Genomic DNA, 21,926 nt, shown 5'->3' on the forward strand with positions numbered 1-21,926 from the left:
GTAGGAATAGAGGGGCCCTTTTTGGAAGGCTTAAAAGCGATCTATTCAAGTCAAAGGGCTAAATTAATTATTAATAATAACCTAACCAATTCATTTATGATCACTAAGGGTACAAGACAGGGATGCCCTCTGTCCCCTCTCCTATTTATTATGATTTTGGAAGTGATTATGAAGAAAATAAGGGAAACACCAGAAATCAGAGGTATCAGAATGGGAGCAAAAGAATATAAACTAAAGGCATACGCCGATGACCTAGTAATAACGGTAGAAGAACCAACAAAATGTATAGTTAAAGCCTTAGAGTTACTTGAACAGTTTGGGAAACTGTCTGGGTTTAAGCTAAACAAAGCTAAAACAAAGATGTTAACAAAAAATTTGACTGAAGATTTAAAAAGTCAGTTAGAGCGGCAAACAGGGATTAAGGTTGTAAAAAAGGTGAAATATTTGGGTATTTGGATATCAACAAAAAACATAAACTTAGTAGAAGATAATTATAACAGAACATGGAGAGAGATTAAAAAAGATTTAGACGATTGGAGTAGATTAAAACTCTCCTGGTCGGGAAGAATGGCTGCGATTAAAATGAGTACCCTTCCAAAGCTGATATTCCTATTTCAAAACATCCCAGTGATTAGAGGCACGACAATGTTTAAGGACTGGCAGAGGACCCTGTCTAGATTTATCTGGCAGGGCAAAAGAGCAAGAATCAAATTTAAATTACTTACAGACAGGAGAGAAAGAGAAATTGTATTATGAAGCCGCGTGCCTGTGCTGGATCAAGGATTGGATAACCTTGGAAAATACGGATCTTTTGGACTTAGAGGGATTTAATGCCAGATTTGGCTGGCATGCATACCTATGGCACGATAAAGAAAGGGTACATAAAGAATTCTCCAACCATATTATTAGAGGAGCGTTGCTGGAGGTATGGAATAGAAATAAAAGACTGTTAGAAAAAGATACTCCCTGGTGGCTATCACCGATTAACATCATAACAATTAAAAAAATAAACATGGAAAACCAAAGATGGACCTACAAAGACCTCTTGATAAAATCGGATAAAGGTTGGAAAATTAGACCATATGAAGAACTAAAGGATAAACTAATGGGATGGCTTCAGTTTCATCCAATTAATGCCCTATGGAATGAACACAAAAAAGCAGGGATGAATGAGAAAAAATCCAAGTATCAGGTAGAAATAATAGAAGGGAACACCAAACTCTTATCTAAAATGTATAATCAATTATTGGAGTGGGATACTAAAGACGAAGAAGTGAAAGAGGTTATGATTAAATGGGCCATAGATTTGGGATACAATCTGGATTACGATAGGTGGGAGAAACTTTGGAGTAAAGACATGAAATTTACAGCTTGTGTAGGGCTCCGAGAGAATATGGCAAAGATGATGTACCGTTGGTACATAACCCCAGCGAAGTTGGGAAAGATGTATAAGACTGGAGACAAAACTTGCTGGAAATGTAGGAAAAAAGAGGGGGATTTCCACCACATGTGGTGGACGTGTGAGGAAGTGAAAAGATTTTGGGGCCTCATCTATGATGAATTAAAAAAGATCCTGAAATACACTTTTCCCAAAAATCCTGAAGCTTTTCTCTTAGGAATGGTCGGAGATGAGATCAAGAAAGAAGACCAAACCATGTTTCAGTATGCAATGGTAGCAGCCAGGATATTGCTAGCGCAAAATTGGAAAACACCTAACATCCCAACTATTAGAGAGTGGCAAACTAAGTTATTTGAGTACATAGAACTTGCAAAGATGACACAGAAGATCAGGCATCAGAAAAATACCAAATTTATTAATGATTGGAACAAATTTATTTCATATACAGAAGCAAACTTAGGAAATATTAAAATCACAGTAGGTGAAGCATAAAACCTGTGATGTAAAGATAATAGCTGTAAAAGGATACTGCAGAGGATAACATCGGGATATAGCTCAAACTGTGGTGGAGGGAAGTCAGATTAACAACACAACATGATTTAATGGTTTTTTGTGATTTATTCCTATTTATGCATCTTAGTTTTTCTTCTTTTTCCAAAGTTGTAAGTATATTGTTTATTTTTTGGTTGTTGCTTTTTCTTTTTCTTTTTCTTTTTTCTTTTCTTTTTTGATATGTCTGTGATTTTGGATGTATTATATGTATTTTATGCTGGAAATAAAGTTTTTGAGAAACTAAAAAAGAAAAAAAGAAAAAAGAAAACCAGCAACCCCAAAGCAACCGCTCCCAAAGCGAAACGAGCCCGTGCCCTGAATGCTAGTGCTGAATCAGGGACACCCCAGGAACGGACGCAACAGCAGGGAGAGGACCCACGCACCCCTAAGACTTGCAGGCTTGACCCCCGGTAAGCTCCACGGCAATACAACCTGATCGAAGAGGTGAGGACTCCTCCTCCCGGAATCTCAGCAGAGCCGCGTGGCTGAAGAGGTGAAGCGATTCGGAGAGGTGATGCTGTTCCTGCGTGAAGTAGCAATGTGCCGGGCAAAGGAGCCTCTCAGTGGCTTCGGGGGTGGGCGGTCAGCTCCCTTAAGCAAGGCAATAGCAGCAGCAAGCAGAAGGCGCTCAAACCGCTGAGTATGCCCTGTAGCCTTGACTATTTAATCCAATTCCCCCGGCTGCGCAGCGAAGCGGCACGAGGTGATCCGCCGACGATCCGTCAACAGAGACGGCGGTTTGGTGGGCAGGGATTCCCTGCAGCAGAAGCGGAGCGGTCGGGGCGAAACAGCAAGCAAAGTCCGACCTGCTAAAGAAACCTGGAAAAGAAACCTAGAAACCCGGAGCAGCAGTCAAGTATACAAACCTCAGAGGAACCTCCGAAAACGTGGGGGCTAGCCGGAGAAGAGAGGGCGAGCCCCCTCTGCTCCGGCCCTAAATAGGGCAAGCCATGCCCCCCCAGCCAGCCGATTGGCTGGCTGGGAGGCGTGGCCGGTCGGGATTCCCCTGTTCTCGCGGGGGCTGAAACCGCCAGGAGGAAGGGAATTCCCCCCGGCAGTGGCGGTGGTGCTGCGAAGCAGCGAGGCAGGAGCCCCCGCCCCCGGGGATTCCCTAATCTCGCGGGGGACGGCCGGGGCTCTCCGACTAGGGCGCGCGACTGGCTGGCTGGCTGGCTGGCGAGGGAGCAGGTGGGGAGGAGGCGGGGGACGGCGGCGGCGAGGGGCGCCTGAGATTATTGGGGGGGCGGAGCCCCCCCAAACAAATTATTGAGGGGGCTCGAGCCCCCTCAGGCCCCATGGAGTCGGCGCCTATGTAGCCTATGCAAAACGACCTAGCCAAGCTATGGCCATTAAGAAACAATTGTTGTTGTTGCTTCCGGAGGCGGCGCGAAACGGCAATGGCGGTCCTCTTTAGTCTCTAAAGAGGGGCTCCGCAGAAAAGGATCGTTCGCTACGGCACAGCCACGATCCATTAAGAAAAACCACGAGCAGAGTGAGCTCGTGGCCGTGGGACTCAGCGGGCACCTGGAGCGACCCCCAAAACGAAGAAGGGACCCCGTAAGGGGCTCCGGAAGCGCGGAGGGGAAGCGGTGCTGAGAGTTCATCGCTCTTTCCGCGGGAGCGAAGCCGCGCGGCTGCTGATGATGAGCGCCGACCTTTCTTCCTTAACCATTGGACTCCAAATTATCTACTCGTGAGTAAGAGCAACTTTATTTTGGATTTACAAATTTAGAAATTTGGCTGAAAGCGGGAGACGAAAAAAAAAAAGAGGAAGTCCGTCTTCCGGCAACGCTTACAGATCAAAGGCAAAGGAACTGACAGGCTGGAAGCTGCAGAAAGAGATTTTAAAACTGGAAGTATTATGCGTCTGATAGAACTGGCGATTGAAATGAAAAGCAAGTTCTCTCTTTTATCTACTTTACTGTGTTGAAGCAATCTGGGAACCTTCTCCTTTGGTGGATTTTAAAGTTTAAAACCCAGCCTCGGGATGGCGGGGGAAAAGAATATCTTTTGCGGATACATTTTATAAAACTGAAATAGATACATAGAGGCAATTCTGGAACATAAAATTAAGTAATTGTATCCTGCACCTTGGGAGGTGACTTTTGTGGCAATTTTGCAAGGGCTTTGCAAGTGGAAAAAAGCTTTAAGGACTATTGTTAAACTATTTAGCTGCAGGAACTTTAATGGCGACCAAAACATTTTTCCTTCTTTCCTGAACTCAAATTGTACTCCCTTTAACTGTACTCCCTCTAGTGGAGATTGGGATTTACAATTTCCTGGGAACTAACTTTGTTTTGACTATCTGCTGCTGGTTATCTACATTGAGGTCTGCTCTTCCCATGGAACATTTGACAGTTTGACCTTGACTCATAGACAGGTGGGGAATGAGTGGCCCTCCGAAAACAAGATCTGCAAAAGCGAAAGCAGTAAAAGGCCAACTTGTGCAAACAACTTTGACTTCCCAGTCACGTAGATCATCAGTTCCTGCCGTACTGAAGGGAATTGAACCTCCAACAACAGATGAATTGAAGGGAATTGAATCTTCAACAACAGCTGAACTAAAGGAAGCTGAACAACCATCAACGGAGGATATGGCTGTAGGTGGATCCGATACACTTCTGAAGGAAATGCTACAACAATTTGCAATCTTAAATAAGAAGGTTGACGATCAAACAGCAAAAATCGACTTAGCCACATCCTCTATCACAAAGTTATCTGAACAAGTGGCACAGCACTCACAAGCAATTGGGGATCTAAAAGACGCTACTTCTGAGAACTGGAAATTGGCCGAAGCTGCGAACGAAAAAGCTGACCAAGCAATTCAAAAAGTGGATGAATTGAAAGGAGAGGTAAGGCCACTACACAAGCACATTGGCGACCAGCAGGCCTACCTGTCTATGGTGGAATTGAGAAACCGGGAAAATAATTTGAGATTACGTTCTATCCCAGAGCTTGAGAAAGAAGATTTGACTGGTTACTTGACAGCAGAATTTTCCAAACTCTGGGGCATAAAGGAAGGCGAAGATTTTAAAATAACAACTGCATTTAGATTGGGAAGTGTCGCCAGGAAGGACAGACCCAGAGACTGTCTGATTATACTAAGGACCAAACAGGAGAGAGACAAGATACTTGACCTTCATTTTAATAAATCACTTGAGATCCAGGACAGAAGAGCGGAAATTTATAAGGATATACCAAAACAATTACTGGATCTCAGATCTATCTATACTGACCTAGCAAAACTTTTGAGAAGCAACGGGATACCTTATAGGTGGGAGTTCCCACAAGGTCTATCGTTTAAATACAAAGGAAAGAAGGTTAGAATTAAAACAAAAGAGGACAACCAGAAGTTCCTGCACGACCACGGAGAGGACCTTCAGAAGGGAACAGCAGTCCCTTGGCCTCCGCCACAGTCTGAAGTAGAACCAGTACTATCGCCCTCGGATTTGGACAAAAAGGAGGACACCCCATAAAGAGTAACAACAGATTGATACAGGATGTCTCTGCAGCTGTATAGTTGGAACATTAATGGGGCAAATTCCCCGGAAAAACGAAAAAGGATTTTTCATATTCTGAAAAAGGAACATTTGGATATAATTTGCTCGCAAGAAACGCATGTGACTAGGCTCCACAGGAAAGTACTAATCAACAAAAGACTAGGCCAAGAATTTATTTCATCAGACAAAGTAAAAAAGAGAGGCCTGGTGATCTACGTAAAGGAGAACCTAGCACCGAAATTTTTGTTTAAAGATGAGCAAGGAAGAATCTTGGCAATTGAAATACAATCTCAAGGAGAAAAAGTTTTGATATTAGGAATTTATGCACCAAATGAGGGGAAATCAGAATTTTATAAGAAGCTACATGAGACATTACTGGACTATCTGGACTACTCGAACATCATTATGATGGGAGATATGAATGGGGTGGTCTCTACTCTGATGGATAAGTCACAAAACCAAAATTTAACCAAGGATGGCAGACTACCGAAAACTTTTTTTGAACTGACAGACAATATGGATTTGATCGACATTTGGCGGACAAGGAACCCCCTAGGTAAAGAGGGAACTTTCTTTTCTGAGGCCCACTTGTCATGGACAAGAATCGACCAAATTTGGACAACTAGAGGGCTGGCACCAAAGACTATAAGAGTGGAAATCTGCCCAAAGACTTGCTCCGACCATAACGCCCTGAAAATGGAATTGAGACTTACTCCAGCCGGCTCCTTCAGATGGAAAATGAATGACACCCTGTTTAGAGATCAAGGGATTGTAAAGAAGGCCCAAAAAACTTTAAAGGATTATTTTGAAATTAACATGAACACTTCAGTGGAAAAAAGAACAATCTGGGACGCGAGTAAAGCTGTAATGAGGGGGTTTCTGATACAACAAAATACAATTAAGAAAAAACTCTGGAATGGGAAAAAGGATAAAATATTAGAGAAGATAAGAGATGGAGAGAAAAGATTGAGATCTAAACCAAAATCTAAAGAGATCTTGCGAGAAATTAAATTCCATCAGGCACAATACTTGAAACTGATAAATCAAGAAGTGGAATGGAAAATTAAACAAATGAGACAAAGATCGTTTGAGTCAGCAAATAAATGTGGGAAACTGCTGGCATGGCAGTTGAAAAAAAGACAGAAACTTAACTACGTTACCAATCTAGAGGTGGAAGGGGAAAACATCCAGAAACCAGGTGAAATTAGAAAGTGTTTCCAGAAATACTTTAAAAAGTTGTATACACAAGGGCCTGAGGAAGTGTCTGAGATGGAACGATTTTTGAAACTCAACGGTTTACCAGAATTATCTCAAGAGAAGAAATCAATCTTGAATTGTAAAATAACACAACAGGAAATTGAGGATGCCATTCAGAATATGCAGCTGGGCAAATCTCCAGGCCCAGATGGGCTTACCTCCAAGTACTATAAGACACTAAAAGACTATTTGATTCAACCACTAATGGAGGTTTGTAATCAGATTATGGGGGGAGGAAGGGCACCGGAAACGTGGAAAGAAGCTTTCATCACATTGATACCCAAAGTGGAAACTGAAAAGACTCAACTTAGGAACTACCGTCCCATCTCACTCCTAAATGTGGATTACAAAATATTTGCAGACATTTTAGCAAGCAGATTGAAAAAGGTTTTAAATGAAGTAATTCATAAGGACCAAGCAGGCTTTCTCCCTGGTAGGCATCTGTTTGACAATACTAGGAATATTATAGATATTCTGGAACTTTTGCAAACAAATATTAACACTAAAGCGGTGTTAATTTTTATTGATGCTGAGAAGGCCTTTGACAATATTTCTTGGAAATTTATGAAGAAAAACTTGGAAGGGATGGGAGTGGGACGGGGGTTTGAAAATGGCATAGAAGCAATTTATTCAGAACAAAAAGCTAAGTTGATAGTGAACAATGTGGTGACAGAGGAGTTCCATATTGAAAAAGGAACACGCCAGGGGTGCCCCCTATCCCCCCTATTATTTATATCAGTCCTGGAGGTTTTGCTGAACATGATTAGGAGGGACCGGCAAATACAGGGGATCACGGTCGGAGTGAAACAATATAAACTGAAAGCATTTGCAGATGACTTAGTTTTAACACTACAGGAGCCAGAATCTAGTACAAAAAGAGTTTTGGAACTGATACAAGAATTTGGTCGGGTGGCAGGATTTAAGTTGAACAAACAAAAAACTAAAGTTTTGGGGAAAAACTTGACGCCTTTAGAAACAGAAGGGTTTCAGAAGGAAACAGAGTTAATTGTGGTTAAGAAAGTGAAATACCTGGGGGTAAACTTGACGCCCAAAAATTTGAACTTATTTAAAGACAACTATGAAAAATGTTGGTCAGAAGTTAAAAAAGACCTAGAAATTTGGTCAAGACTGAAACTTTCCTTGTTAGGTCGAATAGCAGCTATAAAGATGAACGTTTTGCCAAAAATGTTGTTTTTGTTTCAAGCCTTGCAGATCGTGGACAGAATGGAATGTTTTGGAAAGTGGCAGAAGGACATTTTGAAGTTTGTTTGGCAGGGCAAAAAGCCCCGAATTAAGTTTAAAATACTAACTGATGTAAAAGAAAGAGGGGGGTTTGCCCTGCCGGACTTAAGGTTATACTACGAAGCTGCAGCCTTCTGCTGGATGAAAGATTGGATTTTGTTAGAAAACACTGATGTCCTAGATCTGGAAGGCTTTAATAATTCGCTAGGTTGGCATGCGTACTTGTGGTATGACAAGGTGCAAACACATAAAATGTTCAAAAACCATATTGTCAGAAAAGCAATATTTATGGTCTGGACAAAATATAAAGACTTACTTGAAAGTAAGACTCCGAGGTGGCTATCACCAGTGGAGGCCAAGGCGCGGAAAAAACCCAATATGGAGGCCGGCTGGCCGAAATATTGGGAATTAATAGAAAAAATTGGAGACAATTGGAGGCTGCAGAGCTTTGAAAAACTAAAGGATAAGGTGCAAGATTGGTTTTATTATGCCCAAATTAATGAGGTTTTTAAGTTGGACAAAAAAATAGGATTCCAGGTGGAAAAATCGAAACTTGAGACAGAGTTGTTAGAACCAAAGACCAAGGTATTATCGAGAATGTATAACTTGCTGCTTGAATGGAATACTCAGGATGAGATAGTTAAATCAGCCATGATAAAGTGGGCTCAAGACATTGGGCATAATATTATGTTTGAAGACTGGGAAAGGTTATGGACCACCGGTATGAAATTCACGGCATGTAATGCCTTGAAAGAAAACATTATGAAAATGGTATATAGGTGGTACATGACCCCAGTCAAGCTTGCTAAGATATACCATTTGTCTGATAACAAATGTTGGAAGTGTAAGGAGGCTGAAGGGACATTCTTTCACCTTTGGTGGACCTGTCCAAGAGTGAAGGCCTTCTGGGAGATGATCTATAACGAGTTAAAAAGGGTGTTTAAGTACACCTTTCTTAAGAAACCGGAGGCCTTCCTCTTGGGCATTATGGACCAAAAGGTGTTAAAGAAGGATAGAACGTTTTTTATGTATGCCACCACAGCAGCAAGAATTCTGATCGCTAAACATTGGAAGACTCAAGATTTGCCCACACTGGAAGAGTGGCAAACGCAACTGATGGACTACATGGAGTTGGCCGAGATGACCGCCAGAATCCGAGATCTGGGAGAAGAAGAAATTGAGGAGGATTGGAAAAAATTCAAGGACTATTTGCAAAAATTTTATAAGTTATATGAATTATAAAATGACGCATAACCTGAAATGTTAGCCCCAGCAATGAGAATGCAATATTTATGAAATTGGATAATATTATTGAAAGAATCAAAGTTTAAATGTTAAAAATGATAATATGTTTTGTTTCCAGAGTAAATGGATAATAAGGAATTTAAACTTAAACTGCAATTGAAAGTACAAAAGAAACATATGAAATAAGGTTATAACTTGCTGATAAATTTATTGCCAGGAACGCATTGTGCGGGAGATGTGGGGAAGTTCGATAGAAAGTTGAAATAAGCTGTTGAAAGGTTACGATTCTCTTTTTTTTCCTTTTTGTGTTTTTTCTTTTGTCTTTTTTGTTTTTCTTCTTTTTCTTCTGTTTGTGATTGAAAAAATGCAATAAAAATTACTTTAAAAAAAAAAAGAAACAATTGTTGTTGTTTAGTCATTTAGTCGTGTCCGACTCTTCGTGACCCCATGGACCAGAGCACGCCAGGCACTCCTGTCTTCCACTGCCTCCCGCAGTTTGGTCAAACTCATGTTCGTAGCTTCAAGAACACTGTCCAGCCATCTCGTCCTCTGTCGTCCCCTTCTCCTTGTGCCCTCCATCTTTCCCAACATCAGGGTCTTTTCCAGGGAGTCTTCTCTTCTCATGCAGTGGCCAAAGTATTGGAGTCTCAGCTTCAGGATCTGTCCTTCCAAGGAGCACTCAGGGCTGATTTCCTTAAGAATGGATGCGTTTGATCTTCTTGCAGTCCATGGGACTCTCAAGAGTCTCCTCCAGCACCATAATTCAAAAGCATCAATTCTTCGGCGATCAGCCTTCTTTATGGTCCAGCTCTCATTTCCATACATCACTACTGGGAAAACCATAGCTTTAACTATACGGACCTTTGTTGGCAAGGTAATGTCTCTGCTTTTGAAGATGCTGTCTAGGTTTGTCATTGCTTTTCTCCCAAGAAGCAAGCGTCTTTTAATTTCGTGGCTGCTGTCACCATCTGCAGTGATCATGGAGCCCAAGAAAGTAAAATCTCTCACTGCCTCCATTTCTTCCCCTTCTACCTGCCAGGAGGTGATGGGACCAGTGGCCATGATCTTCGTTTTTTTGATGTTGAGCTTCAGACCATATTTTGCGCTCTCCTCTTTCACCCTCATTAAAAGGTTCTTTAATTCCTCTTCACTTTCTGCCATCAAGGTTGTGTCATCTGCATATCTGAGGTTGTTGATATTTCTTCCGGCAATCTTAATTCCCGCTAGGGATTCATCCAGCCCCGCCTTTCGCATGATGAACAATACAGGGCCATTAAGGGCCATTGGCAATGCAAGAGAGCTGTCCTTCTCCACTGTCCTGAGGTGTGAACAGTAACCAGGGATTTAGAAGTTACAGATGGGTAGCCGTGTTGGTCTGCCATAGTCAAAACAAAAAAAATTCCTTCCAGTAGCACCTTAAAGACCAACTAAGTTAGTTCTTGGTATGAGCTTTCGTGTGCATGCACACGTGTGCATGCACACGAAAGCTCATACCAAGAACTAACTTAGTTGGTCTTTAAGGTGCTACTGGAAGGAATTTTTTTTGTTTTGACAGGGATTTAGAAGGCTTCCCTGGGTGACTGTATTTGAGGTAACATGAAAAGAGTGCCTTTAGCAAGGTGTGCTGGGAAGAAGAAAGGGAGGCGGAGAGAGAAAGTTCCATCTTGAGCAGGCAGGCTGGGAGAACAGGGAACAAGCCCTTCTTGAGATGACCATGCTGTAAGATCTGGACTCCCTTTATCTAAACTCAGGTGTAAATATGTGAATAAATCATATTTCTTAAAGCTACACAAGCCTCTGCCGCACCTTGATTCTCAAAGGAACACAGATCCTGGTTGAGCACCTGGAACACCGCCTAGAATTTTGCTACTGCTTAGCAGAGTGGGGGGGTGACACCCAATCTTTATGACAATATCCAGTGCCAGTCAGCTCCATTGATTTCAATGGGTCTACTAACATTACAACCCAGAGGTTCCTGTTATACCCCAATTACGAAACTGATTTAAAACTGCTGGGAATGACTTTTAAGAAGACTTTATAGCTGAAGTGATTTCAGTTATATTTTTTGTTTTGTGTGTGATGCTTTATTGTTGAATTATGCTTAGATAAAGCCAGAGTAAAAGCCAGAGTATATATTTGATAAAATAAACATCTTTGGCTGCAGACCAGGATAGGATGGGAGGGATAGGATGGTGTTACGGGATTTCATCCCTGCTCACAATCTGGGAAAGGTCTGTCCCAGATAGAACAGAGACTGGGGGCTATGAAGAACCAACTTTTGAACCCCACTGTTAAGCAGACTAATTAGGAGACAGCAAATGGTGTGAGGGAGGAACCCTTTACAAACTACTCACTCATTCTGCGATTGGCCTGGGCATCCAGACTGAATTTCTGTACGTCCTTGCTGATCCATTTTTCTTCCCCCAGCCTCACCAGGTTGATGTCACCACAGTTTCCTGGGTGTGAAACAGACACTTAGAGCCCTGCTGAAGTACAGCTAGCTTTTTTAAACTAGAAAGACATTTGACAAATAAATACTTTTGATCTGCTTAGCAAATCCTGAAATCTGTATCTTGCACATCCTCAATAAGAGTTAGAAAAAGTTGAAAAATGGCAACCAAAATGACCAAGGGGATACAGCAACAAGGAAAGGTTGTAACATTTGGGACTTTTTGGTTTAGAGAAAAGGCAAGAGGCAACAAGCCAGATGTTTATAGAATTATGCAAGGCATGGAGAGAGTGGCTACAGAAAAGTTTCTCCCTCTGTCTCAGAACACTGGAATTCGTGGGTATCTTAAAATGCTAAATGCTGGAAGTCTTAGGACAGATTTTAAAAATTACTTATTCACACAGTGCACAGTTAACTAGGAAACTCGTTCCTCGTCAAGGTTCTTTTGCTGCAGACACCCTTAGGGCAGCTTACAGAAAACAAGACAAAACAACAAAATAAAAATACAACACTAAAACCTGTAAAAATAAGTGCAGCAAAGCTTTTAGTAGGTAAGTGCAGCACTAAAAGGATCCCAAAGAACCTTTAAAAAGTGTACGGGTGTACAAGAAAGGCTTTGCTTGGAGTCTACAGGATAAACAGAGGGCATCAGGGAGATTAGATTGGGGGCCTTCAGCATTCCAAACACATGGTCCACCACCAAGATCCAACCCTGTCCCAAAGGATTTCAGATGGATCCTCTGCAAGGACAAATGCCTTAGGAAAAGCAAAGCACCCACTACCTATACTGGCAGAGGGGGGGGGTCTAAGTGACTTAAACGCGGAATAATGTCTTATTCTTCAGTTATGACCAAGCCAATTGCTCCCTCCAGCTATGAATTCCACAGATGAGAACTGGCCATCATACCCAAAGGCTTTTCCTTGTCCTGACATTTTTCCTTGAACTCAACAATCATTATTTTCATGAGGTGATCTAGAGCAGCGTTGGATGGAGCACAGACCAGCACACGGTTCCTCTTGATCTTGCTTTCTACAGGATTCTCTTTCCCAGATCTCTGGAGATTTAAAGAGGGGAAAAAAGTCATAGGGTTGTAAAATATACCTAGAATATACCCATTGAAACAAATCAACCATATAGTCATGCCCAGACTAGGAGTGCATACGGTAATTGAAGTTGGGTCTTTCAGAGGTCATCTAGTCCAATCCCCTGCCGGACAAAGGGTCTAAAATGCAGGATGCAACCACAACATCCCTGAAAAAATAGCTGGGTAAAAGACCCACTGTAATGGAAAGCCTGCCCACCTCCAGAGGCAGTCCTGTGCACTTTTGAAAAGCTCCTGCCCCTGTGAAGTACCCTCTAATATTTAGCCATTAGTTCTAGTTCTGCACTCTGGGCATAAAGAAGACTGAGAAAAAGTTAAGTGCAATAATGCAGGGCAGTCGTCTTCCACCTTTTCAGATCAAAGTCCCTTTTTAAAGCCCAAGGGTCATATCCAACTGAAATATACTCAGAGTCGAGTGTGGATTTCATGCTCTTTATTCAGCTCATAGTGGTGAGGAGGAATGGAAGTTCCCCCAAACTGTCTGCTTTATATACATTATTTAAACAATGGGTCGCACGTGATTGGCTAATTCCGGGATTCTCCTGTAGGCCAATCAGGTTGCGGATTCACTTCCACCTGGAGCTGGATTGGGTGGCTCCTGCGGACCAATCAGACTGCTGCATTTTGGATCCTATTCAACTCAGTACATAACACCAACTAAGTTTTATTCAAAGTGCACACATTAAAATTATGGGGCCTATGTTACTCATGCACAGTAATTTCAAAGGGTCTATTCCAAGTAGGACTAAAAAGAGCCTGCTGGACTACTCCAATGACCCATCTAGTCCAGCATCCTGTTCCCATGGGGGCCACCCAGATGCCTGTGGGAAACCAGAGAGCAAAACATGAGCATACGAGGACCTTCCCCTCCTGTGGTTTCAAGAAACTAGTATTCAGAAGGATTACTGCCTCTGACAATGGAAACAGAGCATAGCCTAGCCATCATGGCAAGAAGCCATTGATTGCCCTTCCGTGAATTTATCCAATCCTCTTTTAACATCACTGCCTCCTATAGATACACCCCAGATGTGCACTCTGAAATTTATTTTTAAAGGAAAATGACACAAAAAAAGGAGTCCTTAACCATTTAGAGTTGTCACTTTCCCCCCTCCTCTTGCATCTTTTGTGTCCTTGTGTGACCCAATACATAGCAATTTAGAAGGCTTAGTATTCTCCAGCATTTTACAGTGCTACCTCTGGTTACGTACTTAATTTGTTCCAGAGGTCCTTTCTTAACCTGAAACTGTTCTTAACCTGAAGCACCACTTTAGCTAATGGGGCCTCCTGCTGCCGTTGCGCTGCCGGAGCACAATTTCTGTTCTTATCCTGAAGCAAAGTTCTTAACCTGAAGCACTATTTCTGGGTTAGCGGAGTCTGTAACCTGAAGCGTATGGAACCTGAAGCGTATGTAACCCGAGCTACCACTGCATTTCTGTCCAAAGAAAAACAGTGCCTGCACATTTTCTGGTTTTTTTTATTTAACATGTTTTATATACTGGTTAATTAAAAATATATACATAGAGTGAAATAAAACATTCATACAAAATAGCAAAAAAATCACTTTAAAAATAGTAAAATAATAAAGCAATAAAAGAAAGAGATAAAAATCAACATTTTTTTAAAAAAAACAAATGTACATAATAAAATTGTACAGCTGGGTAGGCTTGCCTAAATGGAAATGTTTTGAGTACGTCTAAAATGGTACAAGGAAGGGCGACAGATCTGCGAGACTGATGATGGAAAGAGTGCTTTTATTTATGAAAGTGATGATATATGGAAACCATCTCGACATGATGATTGGACGAACGGAAAATTCACACAGGATTATAACTGGTGTTTACCTGCTTAAGGAGATTATCAGAAGAGATCATAAAGATCATAAAGAAAAAAAGAAAAATATACAAACAAGATGAGATGTGAGAACAGCAAGATAGGACTGGATAGAATTATGAACATTATTTGGACAGATTTGTGGATATTAACGCAGCAGCAAGATGATGATTGGAATCCCCTTCGGAACTTGAAATATGGGTCCCCCCAACAAAAAAATTAAAATTCGGCTTTGTAATTCGGAATTTATGTGATGTGATTTGATTTGATTGGTCGGTTAATAAAAATTATTTTTAAAAAAATAAAAATAAATAAAATGGTACAAGGAAGGCACCTGCTTAATTTCAGTGGGCAGGGGATTCCAGAGAGTAGGTGCCGCGTCCTGGAAGAATTGGTTCCTTGCAAGTACAAAATGGACAAGAACAGGCCCAATTAAAAGAGAAGAAAGTGTTGGGATGTGAATAGATGCTAGCAGAGGATATATTTATTAGATATTGTCCTTTCCTAGCATCTATTCACATCCCAACAAATGGGGTCCAAGGGATGTGGGTTGCGCTGTGGTATAAACCACTGAGCCTCTGAGCTCCCATTGCTTTGTCCAAGCTCCTGCCAACCCAGCAGTTTGAAAGTGCACCAGCGTGAGTAGATAAGCAGATAACACTGCAGCAGGAAGGTAAATTTTTGATAAGTGTGCTCTGGCACTTATCACGGTGTCCCGTTGCGCCAGAAGTGGTTAGTCATGCTGACCGCATGACCCGGAAAGCTGTCTGTGAACACCGGCTCCCTCAGCCTGAAGCGAGATGAGCACCACACCCCATAGTCGCCTTTGACTGGACTTAACTGTCCAGGGGTCCTTTACCTTTTTACCTTTAATGGGGTCCAGATTAGATTATTTCAACCCTATCTAAAATAAAAAACAGCACCAGTCTAAAACCAGTATATAATAGAGGAGCATTCATTCATTAATTTATTGAACACTGTTTATATGGAAACATAGGAAGCATCCTTATACTGGCCAAACTCCTTAAATATTGTGTACACTGACTGGCATCAGCAAGGATGCCTCCAGCAGGGCAACACCAAAGGGTGTGGGCCAATGAGGGTGTGGGCCAACCCCCTTTTGCAAAAATAACGGTGTTAATGGGGATGGGATTTTAACTTGGGTGGGTGTTGCTTATTTGAGGGGTAGGGTTGTTTTTAGTTGTTCTTAAATGTTATGTGTTACATGTTAATTTGTATTTTGTTTTTGTATTTTTTGGTTTTATAAGACTATTTTACAGCCTTTTAAATGTGTTTGTGGGAGGGGGTGTATTGTTTTGTTTTTATTTTAACTATTTACCTTGCATTTTCATCCTGTGAACAGCCCTGAGATAGTGTGAGGAAGGACGGTATATAAATCTAATAAATCTAATAAATAATAATAATAATAATAATAATAATAATAATAATAATAATAATAATAATCAGAAGGTCTCCAGGGTTTTAAGCGGGAAGCCTTTCCTAGCTCTATCTGAATATGCCAGGGATTGAACACGGGACCCTTTCTGCATGCAGATCAGATGCTCTACCACTTTAGCTATGTCCCTTCCCATTAATTAACAACAATAACCAAGCACCCCACATTTTACGTAACATAATATATGTGGTTCTTGTTATTTGCCGTTGAAATAAGACAGCCTGGATCACTTCCTGGTGCAACTAGACTTCTCCATGACCCTTCCCCAGTGCAGGAAGATGGGACCTACTTGGATGGTCTGCCCCACCACGTAATGGATCCAAATGGTTTCCAAAGGGTGGCAGGGAATGTCTTATCCCATGTTGATGGCCTTTCAGCTGATTCGCAGGTGGCCCGCTGGAATGCGGAGTTAACCAGGGCTATTGACTGTCTGGCTCCAAAGAGCCCTCTCCGGTTGCATGAAGTCTGGACAGACAGCCCCGTGGTTTTCCCCGGAGCTGAGGGCAATGAAACAATAGCTGAGAAGGCTAGAGAGCCAGTGGCAGAAATCCCACTCCGAATCAGACAGAACATGGGTTAGAGCTCAACGTCAAGCCTTTCTTAGCCGCGTCTGTTGCATCTGCAGAAAACAGCAGCAGAAGACTCAGGTGGTTTGCAATCTAACGGAACAACCTTCGCCATTGGGGCCTGGTGAGGACCCCAAGATCTCCTGCAATGGTTTTTTGCAAAGTTTTTTTGCAGATAAAGTTGCTCAGGTTCAGAAAGAGGTAGACTCCACCGTGGGAACAGGGCTGGGGCGGGAGAGTGCTAGAGTCCTGTCTAGTCAAGTTGCATGGGATCAATTCCAATCTGTTACCTCCGAGGATGTGGACAGGCTGCTTGGACGAGTGAAACCGACCACCTGTCTCCTTGATCCTTGCCCATCCTGGCTAATAAAAGAGAGCTGGGAAGGGCTGGGCGATGGACTCTGCGGGGTGGTGAATGCTTCCCTCTGTAAGGGAGTCATCCCAGACCCACTGAAAGAAGTGGTTATTAAACCACTTCTTAAAAAAAACATCTTTGGACTCAGCCCATATGGCCAACTATCGCCCAGTATCAAGTCTTCCATTCTTGGGCAAGGAAACTGAGCGGGTGGTTGCTGAACAATGTATGGAGGATTTGGACCATTTGGATCCCTTCTAGTAAGGATTCAGGCCTCATCAGGGGACTGAAATTACATTGGTTGCGCTTGTCAATTACCTCCGCCAGGCTAGGGACTAAGGTGAAAGCTTTTTCCTAGTTCTGCTGGATCTTTCAGCAGCCTTTGAGATCATTGATCATGACATCCTTCTGGACAGTCTAGAGGGGTTGGGAGCTGGGGGCACTGTTATACAGTGGTTCCGCTCCTTCCTCCTGGTCCGTGTCCAGAAAGTGGTGTTGGGGGATGAGTGTTCAGACCCCTGGGTGCTCACTTGTGGGGTGCCTCAGGGCTCTGTCCCCCACAAGTTGCAGTATAAGTTACAATGTCAGCTGAATTTGGGAAAACCACTTGAAGAATCTGTAGTGTTGAGCTATTTCAATTGCTTTTGTTTTATTTGCTCATTGCAAACAGTTTAGAGTCTGTAAATTTTGATAATAAACCTGATGAGCAATGGGGATTGAATAATTTCAATTGCAACTGTATATGAAGTCATTAGAAGAGATCATCAGGGCGTTTGGGCTGGGTGTTCACCAGTATGCAGACGATACCCAGCTCTACCTCTCATTTAAATCACAACCAGTGAAGGCAGTGAATGTTCTGTGTGAGTGTCTGGAGGTGGTTGGAGGATGAATGGTGGCTCATGGATTGAGGTTGATGTTAGCATTTCACTCCACCGTCGCTGCATTTGAGATTGTTGTAAATCACATGCCTGTCTGAGAAGACTATTGGAACGGAAGACAGCCTTATCTCTCTTTCATTGTATGTACTTTGGACTGTACTTTCACTTCTTCTGTTCTCTCGGAAGAGAACGGACACCATTATGCTGTAGTCTGTATATAGAGTGTAAATAAATAGTAGCTTAGATCTACAATGTCCCACGCTTGTTGCTGTGTAACGCTAGAAGTATAGCGTGCATAAATCAAGCTGATTTATGTCGCTGGAGCACCCTGGAGAAGAAGGGAGATGCCTTTTCCAGTGCTGCACACATCGGAGGACGTTTGGAGTTTCGGGGGCTTGCAGGCAGCCCCAGGGCGAATTCCAACATTGGTAGCAGAGGATGGTTCCGGGTCATCGCACTCTGGAGCAGCGACGCCGGTTTTGCGTCTGGAGGGAGCCTGCTGATCGGCACAGAAGCACGGTGTGAAGCTGCAATGAGCCATGAGAAAGAGACCTGCATTCCAGCCAGGAGTGGGGAGCTGCAAGTACTGTGATTTATGAGGCAATTAAAACCTCGGAAAGTGAGCGCTGCCACTGGAATTAGCGAGCTGCTTGTTGAAATTTATGACTGCTGACTGCTAGCTGCTGTTTGATGCTGCAAAGGCTTTTGGCTATAAAGTAAAAGCCGAGATGGATTCCAAGCACAGAATCGGAACGATGTCCTGTCTGCTTCTGATGGGCAATAATTATTCAGGATGGTGTGTAAAAATGGAAGCGCTTTTGCTTCGATAAAGACTGTGGTTTGTTATAGATGACCCAATGCCACAGGTACCAACCAGACGGTGGTGTGATGCCAATAAACAGGTGAGGGCTGTGATCATGTTGCATGTATCAGATAACCAACTGATCCATATCCAGGGTTTGGTGAAAGCACAGGCAGTCTGGCTTGCTCTAAGAGAAGCGCATCTTCGCATCGCCGCAGGATCCGCCCTATTATATTTCCAGAAGCTTTCCAATATGAAGCTGAGAACTGGGGGAGATTTGCAAAAACATCTTACACAGATGAAGTTTCGGTGTGACCAGTTGGAGCAGAGGGAGGTCCTGCTTCCGGAGTCCCTTTTCTGTTTTATGATAATCAACAGCATGGATACGTCATATGCGGTTGTTGCATCGCAGCTTGGAGCTCTGCCAGCTGCTGATTTAACAGTCCAGAGAGTCTGTTCAATGCTTCTGAATGAGTCTGACCGCCAAATGGCACTTGTAGCTGATGAGGGGGAGGCCGAAGCCTCAAAAACACCCCTGTCGGCGGTGCAAGGTGCAGAGGGGGCCGTTGCTTTGAAAGCCCTGTCGCGTTTCAAGTGTAGGGAGAAAGGCCACCTGCAACGTGACTGCAGGAAGCGCCAGAAGCCCAAGGAAGCTACAAGGAGTGGAGGGGTCGGAGGCAAGAATTGTGCCAAGCCCAGCTCTACCCAGGCACTTGCTTTGATCATGCAATGCACCACCTCACCTACTCATAATGCTTTTGTGGTAGATACGGGGGCGACATTTCATCTCTGTAGTCAGAAAGGTTTGTTTGTTACCTTTAAGGAGCAGAATGACACCATCAAACAGGCAGATGGACGTTGTCTGCGAAGTGAAGGTATTAGGAAAATATACCTTGAAAGCATCCAGACCTCAGTACAAAATGTACTATATGTTCCGGGACTGACTTATAATTTGCTCAGTGTTTCTCAGCTAACTGCACAAGATTTCTGTGTTTCTTTTGACAGGGAGAAGTGCATCATCGCAAAGGATGGAGATGATCTTCTGTTTGCCTACAATGAAGATGGGCTGTATTTACTTTCATTTGACGGTAATGAATGTAATGATGATGTTGATAACGATGTGACACGTGTGATGTGTAGAAACAAAGGTCACTGTGGCTCAAAAGGGCAGAAAGCCTAGTAAAATAGTCAAAAGAGCTTTTCAGCAGGTGCATGCTGATGTAATTGGTCCTCTATCACCCTCTAGAGACAATGCCAAGTACTACCTGATTGTGGTTGATTCCTATTCGGAATATGCATGGATTTATATGTTAAAAAGGAAGAATCAGATTCTAGGTTTCAGGTTCCAGCTTCCCTTTGGCTTCCCTACCAGATATTTTTATCCCACTCCCTAAGTTACGTAGAGGAAATGGGAAAAGCTGCTTTTCGACAGAGAGAGAAAAGCTGCTTGGTGCTGCAAGCCTTTGCCAAGAATGTAGCCCTGATTTATGTGCTACAAAGGGAGGACATTTCCCGATGCTTCTGAATCATTCCCTGAGCAGAGAATGGGTAGTGGCAGAAAGTGAAAGCTGGAGGAGTGCTGCGGCAAGACTTGTGAAGCTATGGGGGAGTAAGTCCCGCGATGAAGCTGCATAATAGCAGACAAGGCAAAAGGCCTGGGAAGAATTGGGGGGGGGGGGGTTGTTTTGTTCCCGGAACTGAAAAGGCAGTTTGAGACAAAGGCTGTGTCTTATGCCAGACATTGTGTATGTTCAGCAGGAATTGAAGCTGCGTCACACGATGGACACTTCAAGATGGCGGGGGCTGCTAAACGGGATGCCAGAGAGGTTCGGAGGACTAGATTTGCTGTCTCCGATGCCCACATGCAGTGGGAGGCAATTGCTGAGCGGACTGCCAGAAGTAATACCCCAGGGAAAGCTGATACAGTATCCCAGAGAGGGTTGTGTTCCTGACACTGAAAGCTTCACAGAAGAGAGGCTTTTGAAGGAAGAATGCACAAGGGGGGTGTTTCCTGTTCCTGTTAAGGGCGAGAAATCTCCAAAGCAGGAGTAGCAAGGGGAGTTGACTGCCATGTCATCCCAATCTTCACTGCAACCAGCAGGTGGCACTGCTGTGTTTGAAGCAGTGGAAAGTTTTTCCTGTGAGAAGTTTGGACAGAGTTCAAAAGTCAGGGACATTTGCAGCGTTTCCGACAGGCGACATGAAGCAAGGCCAGAGATGCAAAGATGCAGCGCAGATATGGTGACTAGCTGTTCCAGTACAGAGATGCAAGAATCTTTTGTGCTAGATTCTGAGGCGAAGAAACACCTTTGTGGAAGATGGAACTGGTTCACCGCGTGTACACCACAGAAGGGTCTGATCCACCAGTCGGGTGGAGACTTCTTGGAGGTACATAGCACCGGGATCGTGGAACCGAAAAGCTGTAAAGTTGTGATGTCTAATGTGTTTTTCATTCCAGGTTGAGAAGCCCAGCTGATGCAGCCTGGATGTTCTGTTTATGTCAACAAACAGCGTGCAACCATCCAGAAGAACGAAAGCGACATTATAAATGGCTTGTTCTTACTATGTTGTGATGTTAACATGGGGGGTGGTGGGAAAGTTGGAGAGACAAGTGATGCTATGTCTGATAACCATCTTTTTCATGCAGGATGTGTGCATGGGTCTTCCAGGTTGCTGGTGTCTGACACAAAGATGGTCAGGTGTACCAAATGTGCTCAGGACAAAGCAAAGGAAGGAGGCGATATGGGTATCTTACAAAGGCACCCTATTGGTAATGGAGATTCTGATGTATGGATTCAGAGGCAACAGAGTGACACGCTCAGCAAACATAGTTTGCAAGGCCTTTCCCTGGATTCAGACAAAAGTTCTGCTAGGGACTGCGACAAGGTAAACCCAAGACGTGCAAAGGGACCAACAGATGGGTCTGACATGTGGGTGCAGACGTCACAAGGCAGGAAGCATAGATTCTTCCTCGGGTATGGTGGCTTGTACAAAGTACTGAGACCTCATGCCAAGATGATTTTACTCACTAGGGATGTTGAGTGCAGTGAAAAATGGGGAGGAAATGTGTGTGTTTTCCAAGGCAACCCCATTGCTTCAGACTCAGATACTGAGTCTACTGCTGATGCTGAAAGTGAGGCGAGTTCCACTGATACAGTGAAAGACATGCGCCTGGTGTACAGATCTGAGACAGCTACCACCAGGTATGCTCAGGAGTTTGCTAACACAGCTATTGCAGTTTTAGCTGTGGCTAGTGGCTCGACACAGGTCTTGGAATCCGAAGTCTTGAAAG

The 21,926-nt window shown here is 43.2% G+C and overlaps 2 protein-coding genes across 3 annotated transcripts in view; both read right to left on the reverse strand.

Moving 5' to 3' along the window:
* LOC114584510 (unconventional myosin-XVIIIb-like) overlaps positions 1-21,926 on the reverse strand; it is a 653,524-nt gene that overhangs the window by 346,671 nt on the left and 284,927 nt on the right. The window lies entirely within an intron of this gene.
* Positions 1-21,926, reverse strand: part of LOC144326374 (putative helicase senataxin) — a 233,460-nt gene that overhangs the window by 58,488 nt on the left and 153,046 nt on the right. For both annotated transcript variants that reach the window (XM_077922942.1, XM_077922943.1), the window contains exons 14-15: positions 12,552-12,699; positions 11,550-11,651 (exon numbers count right to left, since the gene is read on the reverse strand). In XM_077922942.1, coding sequence (XP_077779068.1) covers positions 11,550-11,651; positions 12,552-12,699 — 250 coding nt within the window. The remainder of the gene's footprint in view (positions 1-11,549; positions 11,652-12,551; positions 12,700-21,926) is intronic.

Source organism: Podarcis muralis, chromosome W (assembly GCF_964188315.1).
Source record: "Podarcis muralis chromosome W, rPodMur119.hap1.1, whole genome shotgun sequence".
In the NCBI taxonomy this organism is placed as follows: domain Eukaryota; kingdom Metazoa; phylum Chordata; class Lepidosauria; order Squamata; family Lacertidae; genus Podarcis; species Podarcis muralis.